Source organism: Lissotriton helveticus, chromosome 5_1, assembly GCF_964261635.1.
Source record: "Lissotriton helveticus chromosome 5_1, aLisHel1.1, whole genome shotgun sequence".
Classification (NCBI taxonomy): Eukaryota; Metazoa; Chordata; class Amphibia; order Caudata; family Salamandridae; genus Lissotriton; species Lissotriton helveticus.
Window position 1 is genome coordinate 636,513,802 of NC_136065.1, and position 25,209 is coordinate 636,539,010.

General features: G+C 42.3%; 1 protein-coding gene across 1 annotated transcript in view; it reads left to right on the forward strand.

The window, feature by feature from the left end:
• Nucleotides 1-2,325: 2,325 nt before the first annotated feature.
• Nucleotides 2,326-25,209, forward strand: part of LOC144753324 (small vasohibin-binding protein-like) — a 76,589-nt gene continuing 53,705 nt past the window's right edge. The window contains exon 1 of the mRNA XM_078641060.1: nt 2,326-2,752. Within this exon, the coding sequence (XP_078497186.1) occupies nt 2,633-2,752 (120 nt within the window). The 5' untranslated portion in view covers nt 2,326-2,632. The remainder of the gene's footprint in view (nt 2,753-25,209) is intronic.

The window sequence follows — 25,209 nt, forward strand, 5'->3', positions numbered from 1 at the left end:
CCGAACTGGGGACGCGAAACACACGCTCCCTGCAACGATCCACAACAGGCAACGAAGACGGTGAAAGAAAACACAGAAAGCGACGAGCGCCGCACGGCTAAGAAAGTCAAAGTTAGGAACAACCACCACAGCAACGCGAGGAAAGCCGCACGGCTAATAAAGCCGAAGTCACCATCAAGCACCATAGCAACGCGATAAGTGCCGCACAGCTAAGAAAGCCGAAGTTAGGAGCAATCACCACAGCAACGCGCAGAGAGCCTGCGAAGCGCCAATACAGGTACAGCAAACAGTACGAATGAAATGCAGCTTATAACAAAGCAATACAGCGATTACAAACGCGCTGTAAAGCAAAACGACAATGCAATATGAAAAGTGAAGAGTAAAGCACTTAACTGGCTGCGGAGCAGCAAAGAAAGAGGATATGGTATTCTCTTATGGAACTTTTATAGGGGTTACTCTATGGTTGTCGGGTGATACCCAGTATGCTCATGGGTATTGCAGTATTATTTTACTTTACTTTTATCTGATTGGCTGCTGAGATTTCTACGTAAAGAAATGAGAAGCATAATCTGAGCCTCCGGTCCTGACATAGAATTTATCCTTAACAAAACCAGTATGTTTTGAGCAAAGATATGGTGCATGACTACTGCTCATGTGACCAACTCACATTCTTGGCATAATTTTCCTCATTTGACAGCATCTCTACCATGTACAATATGGATTACTGGGCCACAATTTAATGTTATGGATTTGTGGGGCCCCGGGCATGACACATTTTGGGATCCTTGCCGGAAAGTTTTGAATTTTATTGCCCATTTTGAGCTAATTAAAGCCCACACAATACCCAAAAATATTAAACTATACGTTAAAGTTTCAGAAATAGGATCAGGCAAAAGTAGCACACATATGTCTTGTGCAGGGAATGGAAAATCTTTCAAATTAATCTGGAGACAGATATTGAGGCAGAGAAATAGGCATTGGTGAGAGAGATCACTTTTTTAGAGAGCCCCTTTAAAGTGGCGAGCCCTGGGCAATTGCCCACTTTGTCCATGCCTTGAAACATCTCTCCTGGGCCATCTGATTATCTGCTTTTTTTGGTGTACACCCAACCAGCAGCCCTTATAACTCGGCTGGTGCCACATAGCTAAATATATTTTATTTCTAACTATCATTATAATTTGCATGCCTATCTCCCACAGGACCTCTTACATTTCGCTCCTAGGCGCAGCATTTCAAGACAACATTACCTTGCTAGCAACTCATGCATAGCACAAAATTCTTCCCACATAGGATCACAAAATGTTGTTGCCTACTACCCGTCTGAAAATGCGCTTCAGTGCCTCACACAAGAGGACTAAGTGCTTTATAAATGCTACAGTACAATACAGTTCACCACGGTTCTCAGACATTTGCCTATGGAAGTGACTTTTCCTCAACAGATACATATAGCCAGAGGCACAACTAGAGTCAAATTTGGGGGGGGGGATTTAAGAACAAATTTCGGGGGGGGGCTGAATCTTTAGGAAATCGGCACAGTCAAGCTGCAGGGGCTCTTAGAAGGGGTGAAACAACAACAAAGCCCCATTAACATGCACGATGTCTTTTAAAGACCTGTGAAGTGCTCGGGTGCAGCTGTGAGCGGGCCCGGGAAGTGTCTCATCCTGGGCTGTCACACACGATGGGGAGGGGCTGAAGCCCTTTGAGGCCAATGGGTGTTGCGCGCCTGCATATAGCCATATCTAATTGCACCCTAGAGCTTCACTGTGTCAAAGCAACTGATGTCTATCAGGATGCTTCCTTTAACCCAGGTTAGCATTCTTGTGTTTTTTTTTCAAACTATATTCTGTATGGCTTTCTAGTATAGGTGCCTCTGATTGCTAAAGCCGGATGCCGGGCTCAGCTCAAGTTCCTCTTGGACCCTCAAGCCCAAAACAGCTGAGCTTTCATGTAGCTCCTGCCTGCCACCCATGCTCTAACCTTTATACACCAAGAATTATCATGTTTGATGCATGATTTACATGACACAAGAACATTTTCATAGCTCTGCTTGTTTGACTCAAGTTTGAGCCACACCATGGGTTCGCTCTGGCTCGCATCTCCCTGTTAATTTCTGTCTCGACTTTCACTATTAATTTTTTTGTCTCACCCACTTCCAGTTTACAAGCGCAAGCTTAGTTTTGTCGGATTCTCGGAAACGATCGGGGCTGAACCCTTTCCCCATCCCTGCACGGTGGTTTTGTTGTGTGTATGCCTGAGTATCTGTAATTCTGTATGCGTCTTTCTTTGCTTTCCATGACAGACGTTTTGTCCTTTCTCTGTCTTCATTCTCAAATCGAAATGGAGGAAAGATGTTTCCACAATGCTCGGCTGACCCTGCTGCTACGGTCTCCATTGTAGTCCGTTCTCGAGCTCTAAACTCGTCTTTCTTCACCACACTGAGCAGCTCTAACCCTTTCGTGTTCTTGTTGAGGGGCTTTACTCTGACAGCGAGAAACTTTTACTGCCGCCTGCTGGCGTGAGATAGTACGTACCCCACAAGCTATATGGCCGCAGCTTTGTGACTCTAAGCCCCTTTCCCTGTCGTCGTTCCTCCGCACCCTTGTTTCACAGCCATCGGGCAGGAACTTTGGACATGGAGCCAGCCAGTGGGCGCAGGGATCGGCCCCGAGCTAAAGACCAATCTCAGAATCGGCTGGAGAAGGCAAAACAGAGGGCCGCCCAACAAGAGCTTAAGCAGAGACAGAGAGCGGAGGTGAGAGGCATAGAGCCCAGAGGTGATGGGGCATAGACAGAGATGGTGTCAGGGTGGAATAAAAGTTGTCGGAGGGATAGGTGGTAGAAAGGCAGTCATTTGGGGGTGAACGATAGTTCATAGAGGGGCAGCGTGGTGATAAAAGAAAAACAGAAATGAAAGGTGGTTGAAGACCAGTATGTCAATTAAAAGATGGGCGAGGAATGTAGCGGATCAAGAGCAATATGGAAGCAAAGTTTGGCAGACAGAAGTTACATTTATGGATAGGCCAGGCACTGGCACAGAGGCAGTACCTAACAATTTTCTCTTTAATACGAGCTATAGCTTCACTCTATGGTAAACAGTGGTCGAAGTAGGCTGGGGAACGACGTTACCACGCTTTATTAATCTGATCAACACTGGTAACGTGGTTTTTATTCAGAAAATCAACTGTTGTATTTGAGCTGTGAGTTCCTGCAGGTTGAAAAGGGTAAAGGAGCGTCTACTCTACTGTTAAGTGAGAGAAGGCAGAGGAAGTGGCAGAAGAATTAAGCTGTCTTCTCTACCTGAAAGAAATGTAAATGTGTGCAATTGGTTAATCAGCAAATATAAAGGCTATCTGGGAGCCAGTGCAGGCAAGCTTCTTAATAAAAACCATAAAGCACTAAATATTTAAACCATCTTTTTAAACATTTTGCAACAGTATTTATACTGTGTGCAACCTTGCACTGTGTGTAATATGTTTTTCAAACTGACACATATTCACAGTGCTTTCTGCCACAGGGGTGGACCTCTTAGCTCTATAAACAAACATCACTATTACCTCAGTGCACCGACCAGGTTTCAAATCAGTGGCCATACAGTCACACCCAAAGATATGGAAAGTAATCACATTAACCAAACAGGTTTTCATACCTGAGAAATGCATTTCCCAAAGATAAATGTAAGTTACATTTATTTTTCATTTGAAGTGTGTACATTATAATTTATAATGCAGTTATCCGTAGGTGAAATGTCAATAAAATAGTTAATACTTTGTTCTTTTTAGCAGCGTCTCTGACCCAGCCTCCCACACTCGCTAACCGTGCTCCTACTGTACTCAGGATCACAGTTCCCATACTGTTCATTATGCAATTTGATCGCTGATGGTAAGGTAATGTCAGTGTTCCCGTGCCATAGCCCGCAACTACTTATCTATTAATATGCAAAGGAGATTTCTATTAGAGTACACTTAGACACTTGAAATTCTTCTCCAGCGTGTAGACTCCATAAAAACGCCTCTGGACGGAATGACTGTTTGGGCGGGATATGGGAATTATCCATTATTTAGCTTAATCTGATGATATCTTGGCTGAAAGAAGAACTGATTGATCACGAGTAAGACTTATTGAAGTTTTCAGCTAAGTTTAGTCAAGGGTGACCTCTTGGCATGGACACACATTCTGGGCAGTGAAAGTAAAACATCAGGACAAAAAGTAAAACTGAGGAAAACATTTCAGGACAAAAGGTACATTTTACAGACGCATCTGAGGGTTATAGAAGCCACACAGAAGAAGAAATCAAAATAGGTTTATGGTCTTTGGTCTATATAATACATAACAGTATTGAACAGGCATTTATGTATAATTGGGCTTAATTAAAAACTAAAAAACTATCAAACTTGCAAAATTCCACTTCCTCGGAGGTCCTGGACCTCCGATTTCGATAACTCTGCATCAAATACGTCTACTGACCAAGCAGCATAGTTGCATTCATGGTTATTCCTCAGCTAGGGCAAAAGGTCCAGCTTTGCCCTTCCTATGGACTCCTAGCCATTCTAAATATCTTTGTTAAGCTTTACAATAAAATCTTGATTGATAGTGGTGATCTTTCCAAACTGGACTCGCACATATTAGACAGGGTACATTGACAACAATCAGATGCAAGACATCTGTTTTATAATCGACTTTATTGAAAAAACCTATGAAAATATATTCCAGCAGGATATGCCTAACGCTGTCATGCTCGTGCCCGCTGTTCGACCTCGGTCAGTTACCGCTACTACTGTTTCCGCTTGTTGCTGATTTCATTGTGCCCAGTGTAATGGTAGGTTTTGGCCATTTTGATATTGTTTTTTGGGCTTGCTTACCCCCCACCTTGTTCTATCCTCCCCTATTAGGTATTTTTGCCACTGTGTTCTTCTTCCATGGGGAGTCGGGGTGGTTGGGTGCAGGGCAGGGCTTTTCCTATTCTGATTCACTTTGGGACCTTGCTGATCCAGTACTCCCTAATAAAAGAAGTAACAAGCACATCCTTATACTACTTGATTGGGCGCTAGAATTAAACATAGTATTAATTAATGGTAGGTTTAACATCCACCCTGTAGATACATTTTCATGAGAGCGTAGAGCCCTTAGGTCCCTATTAGGTTAAGCTTTCATCCTGTTGTATAGTATTTTTGGACCCTAGTGTAATTTTCCCGATTCATGCCCTTATATAGGTATAACTCACCATCAGGAGTGTGGAATTTATTCAAATACCTACTTGTCCATGGGGCAGGTTGCTTCATAAATCTACTTGTCCTGTAACAAAACCCACTTGTCCCTTTGGTGCCATGTAGTGCGGCGACAAATTATGTCCGCAATCTCATTATATAAGAGCTCTGATATAGCTTCTCTGATTATGCTAGGGCTCATACCATAGTAGTGTTTGAATACTTGCAATGCCCTTGTGTTGCCACGTTTCCATACCATAGTAGTGTTTGAATACTATACTTGCAATGCCCTTGTGTTGCCACGTTTCCACAGATCTACATACTGGGGCTGAAGGTAGGGGTAGGCAATAGTTCCAGGTTTAGAATGCCCTTTAGAGTTTGTGCAAACCTACTAACTTGCATGTTTTAAGGGTTTACAACAACTTGTCTCTAATACTGAGAAATGTTGGAAATATACTCCTGACAAAGGCAGACTTAAGCCTTCTTCCAGAGTTGGGAAAAAAGGGGTTGGATAGAAAGTGAATTTGCAAACGCTCGCATGAGCAAATCTACACATGCAGATCTGCTCATGCGAAAATACAGTTCACAAATATTTTCTAGGAGTACGATTTTTTTGTCCTACTTTTGTAAATTCTTGGGAATTCACAAAAGCCGTATAGCTGCCCTTATTGCAAGGACATATACCATGGGTGCACTTTTGAGACTTTTTTTATAATTAGGCCCCTCATATAGTCTGGCCATGACCTTTTACGTTTATTAAAATTCTGTCACTCTCTCTATATCAGCTGGCTTCACTGTGAGTGACAGCATTCCGCTCTTTCTCAAAGATGATATCTGCACACAAAGTAGTTTTGTTCAGTGCCAGTAACTATTGTGGCAATGTGTGCTTTTTGAGAACATTTTTTTTTTGCTTTTGCCAATGTTTGTTATCGTGAGGGCATGCAGCTCCCACCCCAATAACATTTTGCAAAAACCATGGCAAATCAAGTCAACGTTGACAAAACTAAAAAGCTGACTACCAATTTCAGAACTACTGATTTTGCCAATGCTTGTTTGTTTTTCTTTCCCATAAACTGAAACTGGTTACACTGATTTTCCATTATGAATATTTTTGGGAGATACTAGCATGCACCAACACGTTACTAAATGATGCTGCAAAGAAATGGTTCCTGAAATTTTACAGTAGTTCAGCTAAATGTTTTTTTCCTGCTTTCATCTTTTGGTCAGCATTTTATTTTGAAAGCAAAGAATCATAAATCTTGCTTTCAAGCTTCTGCAACTATTTGCATCCGATCAGAGAGCATTCTGGGACATTAGATATAGCCTCATATTGCTAAACTTTGAAAATGTGTGTACACATTTTTATACTGGAACTATTGTCAGTAGTGCAGTCAGAGCTTACAACATTTACGTAGAGCGTTCACCCTAATAATAAAGGCGTTGCATTAATGAACCATAAAAACAAGTTTGAACAGCATTCACACATGGACAAAATATTACCTTAACTGCAGGCAGTGCCCTTCCCTGATTCATAATGTGGTACTGCACCCTGGCATCCAAAGGGTTTGTGCTGCAGGGGCCTGGGCCTGGGCCTACTTGTCTCAAGGACAAAATCAACATAAAAACTTGTTGCCCTTGACCCCAAACAATATGTCCTGGACGTCGGGCTATAGGAATTCCACATCCCTGCACCATGTCCTTATATAGGCATAGAAATCATAATCATATTTAGACATAGCTCATGCAGTCCAAATACGGCATGGCTACTTCCACTAGTTCCGAAAATCCACAGCGATTTCTTGGAAAACTCGGCTTCAGCAGTTAGGGACTTCCCCTTGCTTGAATATTGATTTGTCCAAGAACTCATGGAGTTTTCAAAGAACTAAGACTCTTTGATGACGTTATTATGTCCACCTTTACGTCAAACTCGGCACCTTCAAGGTATAAATATGCCCACACTTGCCCAAGCAAACACACAGTGGTTTGGAGCAGATCGACTATCTACTTGCCCGACGCATCCCGCTACAGCAAGTGCCGAAGGAAGCCGACCCTCCAGCAGAAGCACTGAGAGAGACGCTGTCTTTTCTCTTGCCGAGAAATCCAGCTCCAGTGTTTCCAAGCTCCCCTTGCGGGGTGTTGGGAAATCGAGTCCTGAGATTGACCTCCTTCATTCTAAACCAAGGTACGGAGCGGATTAGACCCTAAGAGAAATCTTGGATAGATTCTTGGCAAAAGAATACTAAACTTATGCTACACCACACTTACTTCTTCCCTCGTACTAGACTTAGGTAGGCGTATTTTAGAAGCACCAGTTGAGTACTTTTTAGACTTTTTTTTCTTTATTATATATTTTATGGCTCAGAAACCATACCATGCTTTTACAGTATTATTTCACAATACTCTTCTTGCGGTGTGCCTAATACTTTACAGCCAGTATCGCGATTGTAGCAGTTCATTTCTTCTGCATGAGAAAGAAGACTGTTCAATAAATACTTTTATTGAAAACGCCCGTCTCTCTATTTCTCACAATTAAGTCTAATATATTCGATAGAGACCTAGTAGACATAAGTCCTACGTCACATCTATAGGATATATTATTCCAATGAGCAGAACCTATTGGAAATATAGGAACTACACTACAATCCATTATTAAGACTCTAAATTCATTATTTAGTATCTCATTAGGTTCTAATTTTTGGAGCGGCCATTTCCAGTTCTTGATTGGTCTAGGTTATCAAATGACCTTTTAAATGTTGGTTCTGATGGTGACAGGACCTTTAAGAACCCTTCTAAACAGTATTTATGTGATCAACTCCGGTCACAATGCAAAAGTAAGTTTGACTATTCAACTTCATGTTAACTCTTCTCTAGAAAATGTTTCCATATCTTCCTTTGAGAAATCAGTTAAGTTTTGTCCAAACCTGTATGTCCTACTTCAAAAATGAGTATTCATTCTAGGAAAAAGACTGGTCATTTTAATTGGTTAAGAAGGCAACAAAGGGAGACTCAAATAGCGAGATTATGATGGTCCCTGCAATGTGCTCTTGTTTTAAGAAGTGCTGGTAAATTTTGGATTTCGGTTCATCATTGCAAAGTTCTTGGGCAAAGACAACTTCAAAAAACCGAATCCATTGGGTGAATTCGACTAGCAGCCATATATAGAGCAACTGTATGCAGGTACAGGAAAACCGTATTCTTTGCTTAGAATTTGAGTCTTCCATTACCACCCCCCTAACCCCCTGTCCCCGCCCAATACTTTGAGAAGACCTGAGTGTGGAATCATTAATGTAATCAAAGAGTTGGAAAAACATTTGGATGTTTGGCCTGGGATAAAATTATTGTAGGTATAAGAAAATAATTCCCAGTTCCTCGGCTCTATACTTGAAACAGCTCTTTGATCACTGTATAAACTCCAGATCTGTCCCATCATCTTGGAAGGGTAGTGTAATTATTCCTCTTTATATAAAGGGTTATAGAAATGACCCTAAAAGCTATAGACCTTTTGCCCAATTAGATATAATAGGTAAACCTTTTGTAAAGGACTTTTACACAGACTTTGTGGATGAGTAAACACAAAACATATTCTCTCGATGGAACAGTGTGGTTTCAGGGAGGGCTGTTGTACTATAGATAACATTGTAGCTTTAGTAATGATTGCTGAATATTATGTGAAGTTGAGGAAGGGCAAACTTTATATTGCTTTTCTTGATTTTAGCAACACAGTTGATAGAGTTGACCGTCACCTACTTTGGTAAAATTAATACATTGTGGCATTCCAGCAATGCTATTCAGTTCACTGATATCTTTATATTCTGACAACTGGTTAAAAGTCTTACTCTGTTCTGGATCTGAATATACCTCCAGTATTGTAGTTTGAAATGGCCTTAAAGAAAGCTGTATTATATTGCCCTTGTTATTTTCCCTTTACCTGGCTGATTTTCTTGAACTTATAAATGCACTAAATGCACTCCCTCCTAAATTTGGATTGAAACCAATTTCGCTATTGATGCATGCCGGAGATAACATTTTGTGGTCTCTAGTTCCTGTTGGCCTCCTAAGACAAATCTCGAAATAAATGGTTTTACAAAGGGACCAAATTAGAAATAGTGCGAGTGTATAATTATCTCTGGACTCTTATCTTAAACATCTTTTCATGGTCTAACCATGTCAAGGGGCAAATCTCAAAAGCCACTGCAATTGGGTTTGATTTAAAGAATGTTTTTAACTCGGTGGGGGGTAAAGACATTTCATCATTATCAAAAGTGTATGTCTCAAAAATCCCTTCCATAATACTATATGTGGCCGAGGCTCACTCGATAGCTGTTTGAAAAGTTACAACTGCATCTTATTTAAACTTTGGAAATATTACTTAGTTTTGAGGCAGTCCTACACAATAGAAATTATTAGTTTGGAGTTGGCAATAACCATAGGGCATTGGTCAAATTCTCCGATACGCTTATAAGCTGTTTAGCAGTCCTGAAGATGTTATTAAACAACTAATTTGGGGTGTATTTGTGCATGATTATGAAAGGGTGTTTACCTTTACTACATTTTTGTGGGACCCGGTGGCTCGATTAGATCTCTCAAAAGATATTTTTGGGTCTAACTCGATTAAAATCCTGATCTCGAATTTGAAATAATTGACAAAACTTAAAAGTTATCAAGTTGATTTAGCAAATTTTCAACAAATTCCAAGATTACAATTGAATTTTTCCCTTGTTACTCAGGGTGCAGTGCAGTTTTATTTACGAGCATATTTGAACTCTCATGTGTGGTCTATTTATATGAGGTTTAAGTTTGGCCTGCTCCCATTAAGCGTAAATTAATGGGCTAAGCAAAGGGGAGTCCAGGGGTGCGCAGAGTTGCCAGTTCTGTAACACCATTATACAAGATTTAGTGCATGTGCCTTTTTATCTCCAGGCCTAGAAATTTGGAGGTCGAAATATTTGTTAGCAATTTGGAAAACCATGTCCCCTGCCATACGCAATGAGTCGTAATGTTTAACCTAACATCTGTTAATATGTTATCGAATAAAAAGCTTTTTTTTTTTTATTTTTAAATTCTAAAATTTTATCAGGTTTTTTGAACCAGTTTAAAAGAGTCTGGGGCGAGCACTTGGCCCTTCTTGATAAAAGCATTATTGGTGATGGTTCTAAGAGCCTTTGTCAATGAGCAGTATTTTTTAAAAAATGATATCAGATAATCTATTGGCAAAATAATTTGATGAAGGATTGAGTGGACGTTGTATGACTGCGGTTTTTTAAAATTATGTTACCATTTGATGTATCTATAAATTAAAAAAATATATAATGATTCTCTTATCAAAAAATCAATTTTAGGAGGGGTTGAGTTGAGGATGTTTAATGGTATGTTTTAAATGGTTCATCTAACTTGTAATTTTAAGATGTGTTCTGTTTCCAATTTCAGTGTTTCTGTTGATTCACTGAGTAAATAAATAACTGTTATTAAATGTAGGTGTTCAGAAAGCGCTATTACCTTAACTCACTCAATAACGTCATGTCTTTTAAGAATTAGTTGGTTTTATGTTTGCTTTTGTTGATTCTGAAGTACGTGGTATATGTCTGTATTAAGAAATGACAGTGTTAATTACTTTAAAAAAATGTAATAAAACCTTCTTTGGGGAAAAGTAAATTTCTAGTGATTGAAAGTGCATCATTTTAGTTCTGCTTCTGGTATGGAAAGGAGTGAATTAAGAGGACACTAGCTTTTATTCACTGACACCTATAGCACTGTCTTCTGGCAACCCAACATAGCCTGTCTTTTGAAGTCATGCCAACAATTTTTGATCTAGCAAATGACAAGATGATATGCTTCTAAAATACAAGTCTTGCCCTCCTCCCTCCCCTAGCCAAAACTATAGAAAGCAATTAATTGCCTTTCACCTTGGTGCCACTCCAGTATACCACCACCTGTTCTCCGGGACTTTAACATCCCAGAGGCCATCAATCATCACTCTGTGATATCCGAGCTAAAAGAGGACTGTTTATTACTCTGTGAATTTATCACAACTCCAGCTAGCAGCATTAAAAGGGAAATGTTTATCTAATGATTGTCTGTTTCCAAAACAATGTACCTTCTCGTTTAATCCAAAGGGAGACAGGAACATTTCAAAACTCTAGTGAGACCTCTTAACAATATATCATGAGAGAATTCACTTTAAAATTATCTCATTGTCTTCAGCCATCCCATATACTATGGATGGTTTATTAAAGTGCATGAAAAGAAGACGTTGTTTGTGGCACTTGCAGTTGTTTTTGTGTGCTGTGGTTTTATTGTTGAAAGAACTGGGTGTTGGTACAAAATGAAGGTGGTATGGTACTTGAAGTAAATGAGAGAGAAAAATTACAAAATGGAACACTGGAGTGATAATGAACATTGGCAGATAAATGTGTATTAGAAGATCTTCACTAGGGTTCCAGATAATCACTTCCTACTTTTAGAAGGTGGAGAAAAATAATTTATGCAGTAGTTCAAAACACCAAATATTTTGTTCCCATTGTTAACATTTTGAACTGGTACAGTTTCAACCCATGGGTATGTTGTGTAACTCTTACTCTCTTTGCAACTGGATATTTATATCAAAGAAAATCTATTTATTATCTGTCTTCAATCCCATCTTCCGATCAAGCTACATCAAAATGTAGAGTGATTTGCTGTGGTGAGTACATGGTGATAACGCTGCTGTAGGCTCACTACTAGGCTAGTTGGAAGATGCGTTGGTAGAGCTCATCTATCCGTTATTCCCTATTTTATTCCATTGTATTTGCTTGATTATTTGGAGTAAAATATTCCAGTGTACCACATGTGTAATTATTATACTCTTACAAAGGTGCTAACCTGGGCGCTCTTATTAATTATTTTAATCTTGACTTAAAGGAGAGGAACAAAATGAGCATGTTGAATGCATTGATCTTTAATTAAATGCCTCCTACATACACAGGATCCCTTTTGTACAGTTATTGTATTATTTTGTACAGTAAATGCACAATAATTGTAAACAAATCCATGTGTCTTTTGTCATGGTAAGTGTATGATCTAACTATGCATCTTTAAGAAATAAATTACTTCTTCTGTGGATAAAACCAAGGGTCTTAATACACACACCACACACATATATAGGATTTGGGAATTATATACAGATGTCTTTCATTCAAATGCATGTTATTTGGTAGGTTTTGATCAGATCTACGTTCACATACTCCATTTGTGCACACATTGTCTTGCCATATAAGGAAATAGATTTCAGGACAATATGGGGAAAGAAAGCCTGCACATTTGGCGCAAGTCCCACCTTTGAGTTTTCTGGTCATTAGCTTCTAGAATTGTGCAGTGTTGGTATGTTTCTATGGGTCCAAAATCTGTACACATCTCACTTGCTAATGTTCAGTTATGATGTCATGAGTGATGTAATATGTGACCTCATCAGTAGTGCCTTGCGGGGGCGCGAGTTATAGTTAGCTCAGCTAACTATATCGGCTGAATTTATCTGGTTTTGTGCGAGTGAAATGTCAACCTAACTATAACATCCCTGAAACCTGTGTTTTTTTCAGTGAACTTCCAAGGTTTTCTAAATACTAATTTCTAACTATGCCTACATAGGTAGGACATGTGCAGAAAGAGGAAGAACAACGCAGAAAGAGGGAACTGGGTACAGCAAGAAGCAAGAGATATTCAAGGAGGTGTCTTTGCAGAGTGGTGGACAAACAGGGCGTGGCCTCCAAAATCCTCTTAGCAATCCCACTGTGCGGGACTCACTGGAGGTAACAGATGGGATAGAAGGCAACAACCCCTCATATTACCTCCACTAAGTCTCACACATCAGGATTGCTAAATTCTGAAAGCAGGCCACACCCCCTTTGCCCACCACTCTGCAAACGGGCCTCCTGGCACACAATTGCTGGGGTCCTTAGGGGCCAAAAAGCCTACCTATTCGCTCCAGTAAGCCCCACACAGTGGGATTGCTGAGCAGCTCACCAGCAGTGCGCCAAGGGGCACGTTTGCAGAGTGGTGGAAAAAGGGTGTGGCCTCCAACCACCTTTCAGCAATCCCACCTTGTGGGGCTTACTGGAGGTAAGAGGTGGGCTAGTTGGCCCCTGAGGGCCCTCAGTAGCGAAGGGGACTTCATCCCCCAACTTAGAGCACACCAGGAGGCACGTTTGCAGAGCAGTGGTGAAAGGGGGCGGGGATTCCGCCGAGTTGCGCACCTTTTCTTTTATTTTAATTTTAGGGAGGGGGGCAGTGTGGCCCCCCTTCCCCTGACACCTTTTATGCCCCGGGGACCCCATCCCCCGGGGACCCCATCCCCCGGGGCCAGACCCATTTTTAATTTTTTTAAAATACTAAAGAAGAGGCGAACAAAGCGGTACCCCTTTTGTACCACTTTGTTCGCCATAAGTTGGCATGCTCAGACGTGAGTCCCTTGCTCACTTTGCCACTGGATTCAAGCAAGCCGGGCTGAAGACGGCTGAAATGCCAGAGACCGGTCCTCGGAAGCTTGTTTCCGGTCCAGGGAAGGCATGGCTTGGCAGTTCGGGCTGGACTGTTCCCATGAGGCACAGGGTCAGACTGATTTGCATATGGCCATGTCTGAACTGGGGTGGCAGAGTGGCTAAAGAACGGTGATGGATTAAACCCAAATCTGTTGACTGGGTGTGAGTGTTTGATTGGTTCAGATGCTCCGTCCATCACCACCCCCTTTTGTACCACTTTGTTCGCCATAAGTTGGCAGGGTATGCTCAGACGTGAGTCCCTTGCTCACTTTGCCACTGGATTCAAGCAAGCCGGGCTGAAGACGGCTGAAATGCCAGAAACCTGTCATCGGAAGTTTGTTTCCGGTCCAGGGACGGCATGGATTGGCAGTTTGGGCTGGACTGTTCCCATGAGGCACAGGGTCAGACTGATTTGCATATGGCCATGTCTGAACTGGGGTGGCAGAGTGGGCTAAAGAACGGTGATGGATTAAACCCAGATCTGTTGACTGGGTGTGAGTGTTTGATTTGGTTCTGATGCTCCGTCCATCACCACCCCCTTTTGTACCACTTCACTGGAGAAGCAGGGTGGACGTCACTCTTGGAGCTGTGGGATGCTGGGGCTTCTTGGAGCTTGAAAATCTTCGGTTGGGAGAGCCAACAAGCCTTGGCAAGGGCAAACCGACATGGTGCACCCGGATGCAGTTCCGGTCAGCTGGATAGGGATTACAGTCTTCCAAGTTGCAGGAAAGACTTGTCAGGCATCTGGAGAGCCAACAAACCACCACCTGTCTAGTAGAGCAGGGAGGAGTCTGTGGAACAGCAGGTTCCACAAGTCGGTTGTCGTCATCAAGGTGCCTGTGGAAGCATAGGAGTGACTCCTTCACTCCAGGGGAGATTCCTTCTTGCTATCTTGATGCAGACAGAGTCCTTAGTGACTCTGGAGGATGCACAGACATGGAAGTTGCAGAATTTGGAAGAGACGAAGTAGCAGTAGGAGTCTTCCTACCAGAGGCAGTCTTGTCTTGCTTCCTGGCTCAGTTCAAGCAGCAATCCTCAGAAGAGTCTTTAAACAGATCTTCAGGGGAAGACAGTCGATTCTTGTAGACGAAGTGCGGACGAATCTAAGGATCCACCCTCAGGGGAGCTCTTAAGTGACCAAGAAAGGCGATGGGACTACTTCTATGGTAACCCACCAACAGGAGGGGTCAGGGGCGCTAGTCTGGTAGCCTTACCAGTCAGATTCTCCCAGGGGCCTCTGCCTATCTAAGATTCAAAATGGCAGAATCAAGTGGCCACCTACCAGGGGAGAAGCTGGACAGGGGGGTGGTCACCCCTGTCTTATATGTAGTTTCATGCCAGAGCAGGAGCCAAGGACTCCTGAACTGGTCCAAACTGGGTTATGTAAGGAGGGCACTAAATGTGCCCTTCAAATTAGTCTGGAGGTACTTGGAAGCACCCCCACCCTAGCCTAAGACACCTATTTCTAAAGGAGAGGTAGTCCCACCTCTCCTGCACAGGAAATCCTATGATCTGACTTCCCCTGCCTGAGTTAAGCTCAGCAGCTGGAGTGCAGAACAGTGTCTGGGGTCAGCAGCAGCATTTGCTTGCACGCCCGCGCAGACCCTGCGAGGCTCCACAGGCAGACATGGGGGGAAAAGGTCCTCTAGGGAGCCCCAGTACATGGTGTCATGCATCTAACACTGGACTCGGTGAAGCCGTTATGTAGTTGGACATCTCAACTTGGCCAGTGTCCACTACATACCTTAAAATGGCTTCCCTGCATTTACAAAGCCAGAGAATGGATTCCGGGGTTTGTAGAGACGGCTCTGCTCGTGCAGGCGCACCCTCACACTTGGAACCATGCACCCTGCCTATGGGCTGTAAGGCCTACCAAAGAGGTGTTTTATAAGTTTTAAGTGCAGTGACTGGGATATGAGGAAAACCTTATATCTCAAGTAAAAGGCTGCAATGGCAAGACCTGCAGACACAGTTTGCATGGGCTTCGATGGGTGTCACAATACATGCTACAGCCCATGGGAGGCCCCTGGTATACCAATGCCCTAGGTACTTTAGTACCATATACTAGGGACTTACAGGGGTTCACCAGTATGCCAATTGTGGGGTTTACAAAGTACTTACCAGTAAATTGAGGAGAGAGAGCACAGACACTGGGGTCCTGATTAGCAGGATCCCAGTGTATTACAATCAAAACACACTGACACAGGGCAAAACGTGTGGAAATATTCTACTTTCCTACAGAGCCAATAGACCCAAGGCAGGCATGTCTGATCAGACAAAGTTAGACTAGGAAGGGAGCAAGCCTAGTAGAGTTCCTAGAAGACCCTTGATCGGATTTTACAACCCCCGTCGGACTCTGCCAAAGGGGTCGTCTCCTGGGGAGCGTCGCCTGGAGGGTGAGTGCTTTGAACCCTGTGGCACAGGCGAGAGTCATCTGGCAGTGTAGGAACCACTTGGGGACCCAAGAATTTCAGCCAGGGTTTGTGGCCTGATTTGGGATTCACATGCTGGCAGAAAAACTGACACTCATATGCACTCTTCACTGACAGACATTGAAATAGGACTGCGGTGCTTCTTGGTAGCCGCACAGCCTTCTCCCACTCCACTGGAAAATGCTCCAAGCCGAGCGACAACAGAGGGATACCTTGATCCCACCAGAGAGAAAATACAACAGTAAATAGTGCAACATTGCTTTGGCCAAACATACAATTCTGACAGGAACATAACCATCCATACACAGGCAATCACATTGGACACGAAGTCATGGGTGTGTTCTACCCGAGGTCTATGCAAATAGTAATTCTGGAAAATCAAGACAACAGAATAAAGTAGTATGTAAAAATGTGGACTTAACTCGGCTGCACAGAAGCAAAGAAATTAGAGGCAAAATGGTGCCTCTAACATTTATATTTCTACATCCAAGTTGACTGGTACATGTAACTAGTGATTGTGTGTGGTATTCGTGGGAAATATATGTAACATTTTAATTGGCTGCTGTCAGTTATGCAGTAAAGATTGGGCAGCATAATTGGAGGTTCTAGTCCTGACAATAGTGACTGAAAGTTTAAATTCTATTAAGAACATGAAGGCGAGGATTGTGCTTAACCTTCTTTACTCTTTTTCTCACAGCAACCATTAAACAAACGAGATTGCCCGAGAGGTGTGTGTCAAGAACTACAAACACATGACACAAAACTTTCCAATCATAACTTTAGTAACCATATAAAGCAGGCTGAATATACTCCTTCCTCTTCTTCTTTTTTGCTCAAGAAAGCTATTGTCAACCAGAGGTCTTCTTAAGGCCTTCGAACAAGAATCTATCAGTGTTCAGGTTTCATCAGTTCTGCTCCGAAACTGAAACAAGAAATAACAGGTTGAAGATTCTTTTGTTGCGACAGACGTATTGCATTTGACCAACAAATGTCCGACAATGCATACAGAGCAAATTAACTAGCCATAAATAGTACTTAAGAGCCTACAACATATATTATTTACAATATTATAAATCAAATTACTAAATTGGAACACACAACCACAAACAGTTGGGTTGGTATAAAAAAGATGTCCCCGTTTGGGAGGAATAGTCCTTGCCTCCGTGTCCTTAATAGAATTCAAACTTTCCATAACAATGGCTATGAAATGTTTCATTCCATGTCAGGATCAGAAGCTCAGATTATGGTAATTTAAAGCTTATTTACCACCAACGTAGCCATTTCAGTAGTTTGTTTGAAATATAATTTTTTGAAGGTAGATTCTGAGGACTGGTCTGCTACCCTCAGGATATCCTCAAGTCTAGCCCCAATGATCATGGCTTTAGAATACATTGCACTTCTAGTCGAGTGGACTGGGAAGCAGGGACTATTGATCCTCTCTCTTTCATAACCAATCACACATATCTAGCTAATGTGGGTGATGATACTACGTTGTGAGGCTTTATTAAAGAAATGAATAGTTGAGTTACCCCTCACAGTCCGAGTTCTCTGACACACTTTCGTATTCTTGAAGATACCTCACCACACAGAGTTTGAGGTTTTCCGAGAATGAAGGCTACAGAACCTTGTGGGTGTTGGATTTCGTACATTTGGCGATTGCAAAGACAACCCCGTCAGGGGTAAAACATCACCCCAGTAGATCCAAAGATTGCATATCTGAAACTCTTTTGCAAGAAATGAGCCATAAAGCATAGCTAGTTTGGCAGCAAGCTGTTTTTGAGACAAGCCCGAATTATCTGGCCAAATGGTGGAAATCCTCAACGCTAGGTCAATATCCCATAATTTACAATATTTTGGTGGCGGATGGGTGAGACAACCTAACCTGATACTTTTCATTAACTTGTAGGTGAGAGGAGGTGAACCAAGTATGGTGTTTACTATTGGAGTGTGCCCTAACAGAAATTACAGATCTGAAGGAATTAATGGAAGAGTAAGCTTTATCTCCCTCTGCCAGTTTAATGTAACATTCAATTCCAGGACAATGTCCGCCCTCACGAGATTAATTTGTCTCTCCACCCACCAACTAGACCATGCTGCCCACGCTGATCTGTATCTCTTGTGAGTGTTTGTTGCCCAGGACAGTGGTATGAAGATGGATTCTACCTTTGAGAATCCTGGAACATTCCAGGATTGTCTGAAATGCGCCATGCTATGAGACAGAAGCGTGTCCATTATTATAAGATGGGTTTCTCCACCAAGCCCCTGAAGGATCTGTGGGTGTGATGGAATCATGACAGAGAGGTTGCATATCATCCCTCACAAGTAATGGGATGCAAGGTTGAGGGTTCCATATCTGAGTCATTAGAATCATCTCCAGCTGTTGCAGAAACACATCCACGTGACAAGCCCCTGGGTCCAGTCTCCAGCAGAAGTATTGTGGAACTAGAGCATTCAGTCTGGATGCAAATAAGTCCCTGCTCGGCAGCACCCATCTAAGACAGAGGTGCTGAAATACCTTTGGGTAAAATTGCCAGTTGCTGGAATCCTTTAGGAACCATGAGTTTGAGTCCTGCACAGTACTGGCCTGCCCTGGCAGATGAACGGCTGTGATGCTGATTTCCCCCCTCTGTAGGCAATAGTTCCAGAAATCTCTAGCAATCGCCATCTTTGACTTTGCACCTCCCCCCTCTGAGCTACTTGGCATACTATATCGCCAAGACGTTGTCCATCTTTAAAGAATTTAACTTCTGAACCTGGCCATAGCCAAGCTTTTGATGGCGAAGGAACCCTGCCAGACTGTTGTGTAGGGCTACCTCTTCTTAAGACAATCATCCGCCAGTGAAAATATCTCTGCTGCGAGCTTTCCCAGCCCCAGCGGCTGGCATCTAATTCTATCACTACGTCCAACATCGATCTGAAGATTGCTCACCCCTTCTATGTCTTCTTGTAGTTCAGCAACCATATCCATTCCGTCCTAGTCACCTGGGAAAGACATATCTCTTCCACATATGGCAGTCCTTTCTGACTGTGCTGGATCTTTACATGCTGAAGGGCCCTGTAATGTAGGCGTCCTGAGAATATCCCTTAAGTGGAGGAAAATAGAATTCCTACTATCCTGGCAGTCTAGCGAAGTCACACTGTTGGTGCCACTATCATGCTCCTGAGCTCCCCCTTGATAGATGAGATATTGTGGAGGGCTAAAACCAAGGATGCTGCTTTGGAATCTATGGTAAACCCTAAGGATTGAATGCATTGTTTGGGACGTAGTTCAAGTTTCTCTGTGTTTATGATGAAGCCTAGTTCCTCCAACAGGCACGTGCCATCTGAGACTATTGAAGTACGTGCAGTGTGTATGTCATCAGAATGAGGTCATCTAAATAGATTATGAGTCTGCAACCTTGAAATTAGAAGCCATGCTACAGCTGGTGTTAGAAGTTTGAAAAAACAGCATGGGGGGACGATAGGCCAAAAGAATGAACCTGGAATTACTGTACCTGATGTTTACTAATGCACTGGAGAAAAAGCCCACGAGGAGGAAAAATTTGGAATTGTCCGATAGGAATCCCTCCGATCCAAGGGAACTATCCAATGACCCTCAGAAGATGGATTCCCTGTATTTTGAAATGACTGTAGACCAGCCACCCATTGAACTCTCTTAGTTTGATGACTGGTCTCACTCCCTTGCCTTTTTTCTTGACTTCAAAAAAGTTACTTAGGAACCCTCTTGGTTGTACAAAGGATTCTTCTATTAAAGCTCAATCTAACAAGCTGTTAATTAGTCCAGATAAGAAAATGTACTTAGCTGAGCTGCTGTGAGCAGCAAAGAAAGAGGAGGAACGTATATTCAGACTGTTTTAAAAAGTCACTGAGGTTATGACTGGACAGTTTTGTGTCTTATTTAGTTGTTCTTGACACATGCCTACTGTGTAATGTAGTTTGTTTAATGCATTGTTTAAAGACTGTATACAGTCTTATTTTTATTAAATATTTTAATTAAATACCTGGTGCAATTCATCATCAATACAATACATAAATAACACAATAATCCCAAATTGATATCCCAATAAAAATCCATATTACATAATGTAAAAAGTAGTCAGGGGTTCACTGCTAGAGGTTTAAACGAGGAGGTTATATACACAAATTAATCACAAAAGTGAAAATCAAAGAACCAATAAATAGAGAGATACACATATCTTACTTTATAAACAAGAATCCCTCCACCCTTTGAGCGGAGTCCAGATGTTCTGCCCTAGTTCTCTCATTCTCTTACCTCTACTCGCATACAGGGAGGACTCGATGTTAGGAATCCCTAACAGTTGAGAAAGCCACATCTGAAAGGAGGGAACCGTAGTATCCTTCCAACCTGAAGCCAACATGATCCGGAGGACCGCCACACACATAAAAACAAAGGCTTCCTCTTCCTTATTCAGCCTCAGGTTACCATCGCACCATGAAATCATTAGGGTAGGGGATAGGTTAATATTGATACCTAGCAGCCCCTCCCAAAATTTCTTGATATAAGAAGAAATCTCGGATAACTTATTGCAATGATAGAACATGTGCACCAAATTAGCAGGCCCCACGAGACAACTGTATTCTAAACCACTTCGAGACTGTATACAGTCTCAAAGTGGTTTAGAATGTAGCAATCGGGCGACTATTAAAAAGGTACCATATTTCAACATTTCTGGGGAGCCATGCACTGTCTCAAAAGCTAGGACCAGATACATTTTATGTCCGTACATGAACAAAAAAGCATTTCATAACTGGACACACAGACACACACACGCACGCCTCTGTCTGAAATCTGACTGGTATTCTACGTCTTAGAATTGTGGTTCCACTAAGCAATTTTATCTTTACCATGGTAAAGTAGGCCGAGCACTACCGCGGGCCTTTCGCATCAAAAAGAACTTGCCGAGGTTATGGAAAGTCTTAAATCATCGCTGTGTTCATTCAATGATTTGTTATCTTAAGCTGTGGCATCTTACAACAGAACATTGTGCAGCGCAAGAAAATATGTAACTGCACTTCATCAAAAGCCCAAATACAAGTCTTATTTTACATGACACTAAGTTTCTGGACAACCCATGGTCTTTTCTTCTACTCCTAATATTAGCCAGTACCTTGGTCAGCTCTTGGTTGTCCAGAGGTATGTAAGTGGGAGGGTGAAAGGATAATTCAGTAGGTTGCAGTCCTTCATCAGCTGTTAATGAGAGTTGGGTCCTTCAGCAAACCTTTTTCGATTGCTGCGTTTTTCTTTGTCAACTTGATGTACCAAAATGCCCGGTGCGAGTAGGTAGACTGGACCCATAGTAGGGAGTCCTCTTACTTGCAAGACAAACCCTCATCTTGATAAATATCAATCGGTTTGACGTCTTTCATATGTAACATGGGTCAGTGGCCTATTTGCTCTTTCGTGCTAATTGTTTTGCTTATTTTGAACCTGAAATCACTTGGGCTACTTAGTGTCTCAGAACAGGTCTGACTGTTCTGACATCCCTCTGCCACTCACATAAGCTGCAGAGGTATCTAATAACCCACTCGCATCGAAATATGGGCTGCAAACCCTTATCAGAAAGTCATTTATAGAGGGGCCATAATAACACCTAAATATTCTTTATGAGGAGTAAGTTACCTTCAAAGGTATAACAACTGGTAAATAGCCATTACAACAAGGCTGTTGCCACGCAAGTTGTTACAACGCATGCGATCTAACAATGACTACCATTACAACGCAAACAACTATATTGCATGCGCTGTTAAAACGCATGCAATATAATGGTTATCCACATCGTTGTGAGAAAACTGGGCTGTTCCGTTTGCACAACGTCGGCGTGCACCGCCGCTCTGTCGATGCTGGAACCAGGAGAGAGGAACCACGAGGAGAGAGAGGTAAGGGGGATTGTGCTTGGGGTGGGGGTTACATTTTAAGGGTTTAGGATAGTGTAGTAATGTTTGTGTAGTGTAGGGTTGTGTTTTAGGGTAGTGTTCGGGGGGGTCGTGCAGGGTAGAGTTAGAGTGTTTGGACCGGACTGGGTGTAGGGGAGGGTCGTGCTGGGGGTAGTGTTTTAGGGTATAGGGTAGTGTTGTGGTGTTTGTGTAGTGTAGGGAAGTGTTTTTGGTTTAGGGTAGTGTCGAGGGGGTCGTGCAGGGTAGTGTTAGAGTTTAGGGGGCCGGACTGGCGGTCGGGGGGGGGGGTTATGGTTTAGGGTAGTGTTTGTGAAGGGTAGTGTTTTAGGGTTTAGGGTAGTGTTGTGGTGTTTGCATAGTATAGGGTAATGTTTTAGGGTTTAGGGTAGTGTAGGGGGGGTCATGCAGGGTACTGTTAGAGTGTAGAGTTAGGACTGGGGGAAGCGGGGTCGTGCTGGGGGTAGCTTGTTAGGGTTTAGGGTAGTTTTGTGTTTGTGTAGGGTAGTGGTTTAGGATTTAGGGTAGTGTCAGGGGTCGTGCAGGGTAGTGTTTGAGTGTAGGAACGGACTGGGGGTAGGGGGTTGTGCGGGGGTAGTATTTTAGGGCTTAGGGTAGTGTTGTGTTTGTGTAGTGTAGGGGAGTGTTTTAGGGTTTAGGGTAGTGTAGGGGGGTCGGGCAGTGAAGTGTTATTGTAGGGAGAGGACTGGCGTTCGGGGGAGGTTTGTGCAGTGGAACTACATTAGGGATTAGGGTTGGGTAGGTTGGAGTCACTTACCTTGCAAACGTTTACCATGAGTATACATTTACCACACATGCATTAACGTTGAAATGGCATGCATGGTAAAGGTATAGTCGTGGTAAAATTATTCGTTGTAATTGATATTGTGTAGTAATACCCGCATTGTAAAGGCATGCGTGGTATTTCTATGTGATGTAACGAGTGCTATTCATAACAACTAAGTATGGGTGTGATACTTGACAACATAGCTTATTGGTAGTTTGATTCATCATCTTATTGCTGGGAGTCTTTTGATTACTTGGTATTATCGAAAACTGCATTTTAAGTAATGTTGCATCCATTGTACCCTTAACGTTGTTTTTCTGGCTGTTTTGTGAAGTGTTTCACACTACAATGCTGCCATTTCATAGTTGGGGGCAATACGGGCTTCATACTGAAAGGCACAGAACAAAGCAAAGTCTAATGGTGGTGCACACTTCGGATTAAAAAAAATAAATACAATTGGGGGTGATTCAGATCCTTGATATCAACTTAGTTGGCAAGAACGGATGGAGAAGTCTTGAGTGAGAGCCTAGAATTTTGGCTTCAGCATTTGATCCACAGATAAGTAATAAGTCGGGAATATGGACAAAACATAAGTAAAAAAGTTCATACCCTAATTCAGCATGATCCATAGGCATGCTGGAAAGTGTGTATTTTCATACCCCTACAAAATGTATCTACAAAATGTATCTTATTCAAGTCTCTCAAGGGAAGTTATGCCTTTGGGTCACTAAGTTTGTTCTACCAAATCTTTTTAAGCCTTGGAGAGAGAATGTTCCCTAAATTCTGAAAAGCTCATCATAGATCGCCTACTGCGGGTGTATAATATGAAGATAGATGTTACACAGGCATGGGTTCAACTTGAAGAGATTTGTGGGCAACGCCCAATATCCTAGATTGCCACAGCATATAGAGCTGCATGAATTGTGTGATAATGTAAATGTTTCTACCTGTAATACCTTTCTGTTACGAATACAGAGGCAAGGAGTATGCTTCTTTATCAAAAAAATGTAAATACTTAATAAACTGGTAAATAGCTGCCAACAGTAACCAATAAACGCCACAATACACATGAAGTCATGTGAAAAGCACTTCAAAACTCATGACTAAGACAAAGCAGTGAACTACAGTTAAGTTCTTCAAAGTTCTTTGGCCAGCTAGCATCACATAAAAAAAAAAAAAAAAAAAAGGTTTTACTCCTTCTCTTCTAGGCTTTTGAACGAAAATCTCCTTTTCCGGTGCTGTGAACACTGTAACATTTCCATGTTCTAAAGTAGCAATCGCAATAAACAATCAGAAATTAACATTTAAAATACAATGTACAATAACTTGTATCATAAAAAGAACCTGTAATGTAATGTCCATTTGAATTGAATTTGGGTTGACCACCCTACTAATGAGGCCCAAGTAGGTTGAAACCAGTCTGGAGTTGCTTGTTTCTACTCGACCACCCTACTAATGAGGCCCAAGTAGGTTGAAACCAGTCTGGAGTTGCTTGTTTCTACTCGGAGTGAGCCTATCCTGCAGTTTACATTGGACTGGACCAAAGTTTATTTGCACGTGATTGGTTCCTGTGTGAGACAGCATGGACTGCAAAACAAAATAGACTGGATTGGGGCGCACTGTAATTGCCGGTGGCTGACATTCATTCAAGCGGTCCACCCATCACCTTTTCGATTTCTTCAATAGAATTCCAATTGGCAGCGATATTCGTCGTTCCAGGAAGGTATTCCATCTTGTCCAAGAACCCTTTTCTGCCGACACCCTAGATCTTGTACCTCATAGCAAGTGGACATAGTCAACTGATGACACATTGCCTGTACTGAGGAGGTTGCACCAATGCATCTTGGCCTTGAACATGAATCGGATCACTCCAGGTCCTCTAACCAATTGTTGTGTAACTGCAACTCGTCTCCTGACCACCTTCCTCCAGTGGACAATACTGTACACCAAGTACTTTTAAGGCAGCAGCATCTGTGGTAAGAGTCCGAAATTAGCAGCCCATCCTACTGGTTTCTGGCTCTAACCACAGATGGTGCTGACCCAAAGATTGCTCTGCTATTCCAGGCTTTGTATGGCCCAGCCACCAATGAATCTCTATTGCTGGACTACTCTGTGCATAACAGGCCTTTCTGTAGATGCAGAATGTTGTCTCTCTGGTGGGCACAATAGTGAATTGTGCATGGAGAAATCACCCAATGTAAGAATCTAACATCTCCACATTCTTGGAAGGCCAGCCCGACGCCCAGGACATATTGTTTGGGGTCAATGGCAACAAGTCTTCATGTGTATTTTGTCCTTGGGACAAGTGGGCCTAACCCCATGCAGCACAAATCTGTTGGCTGCCATTTTGCAATACCACATTA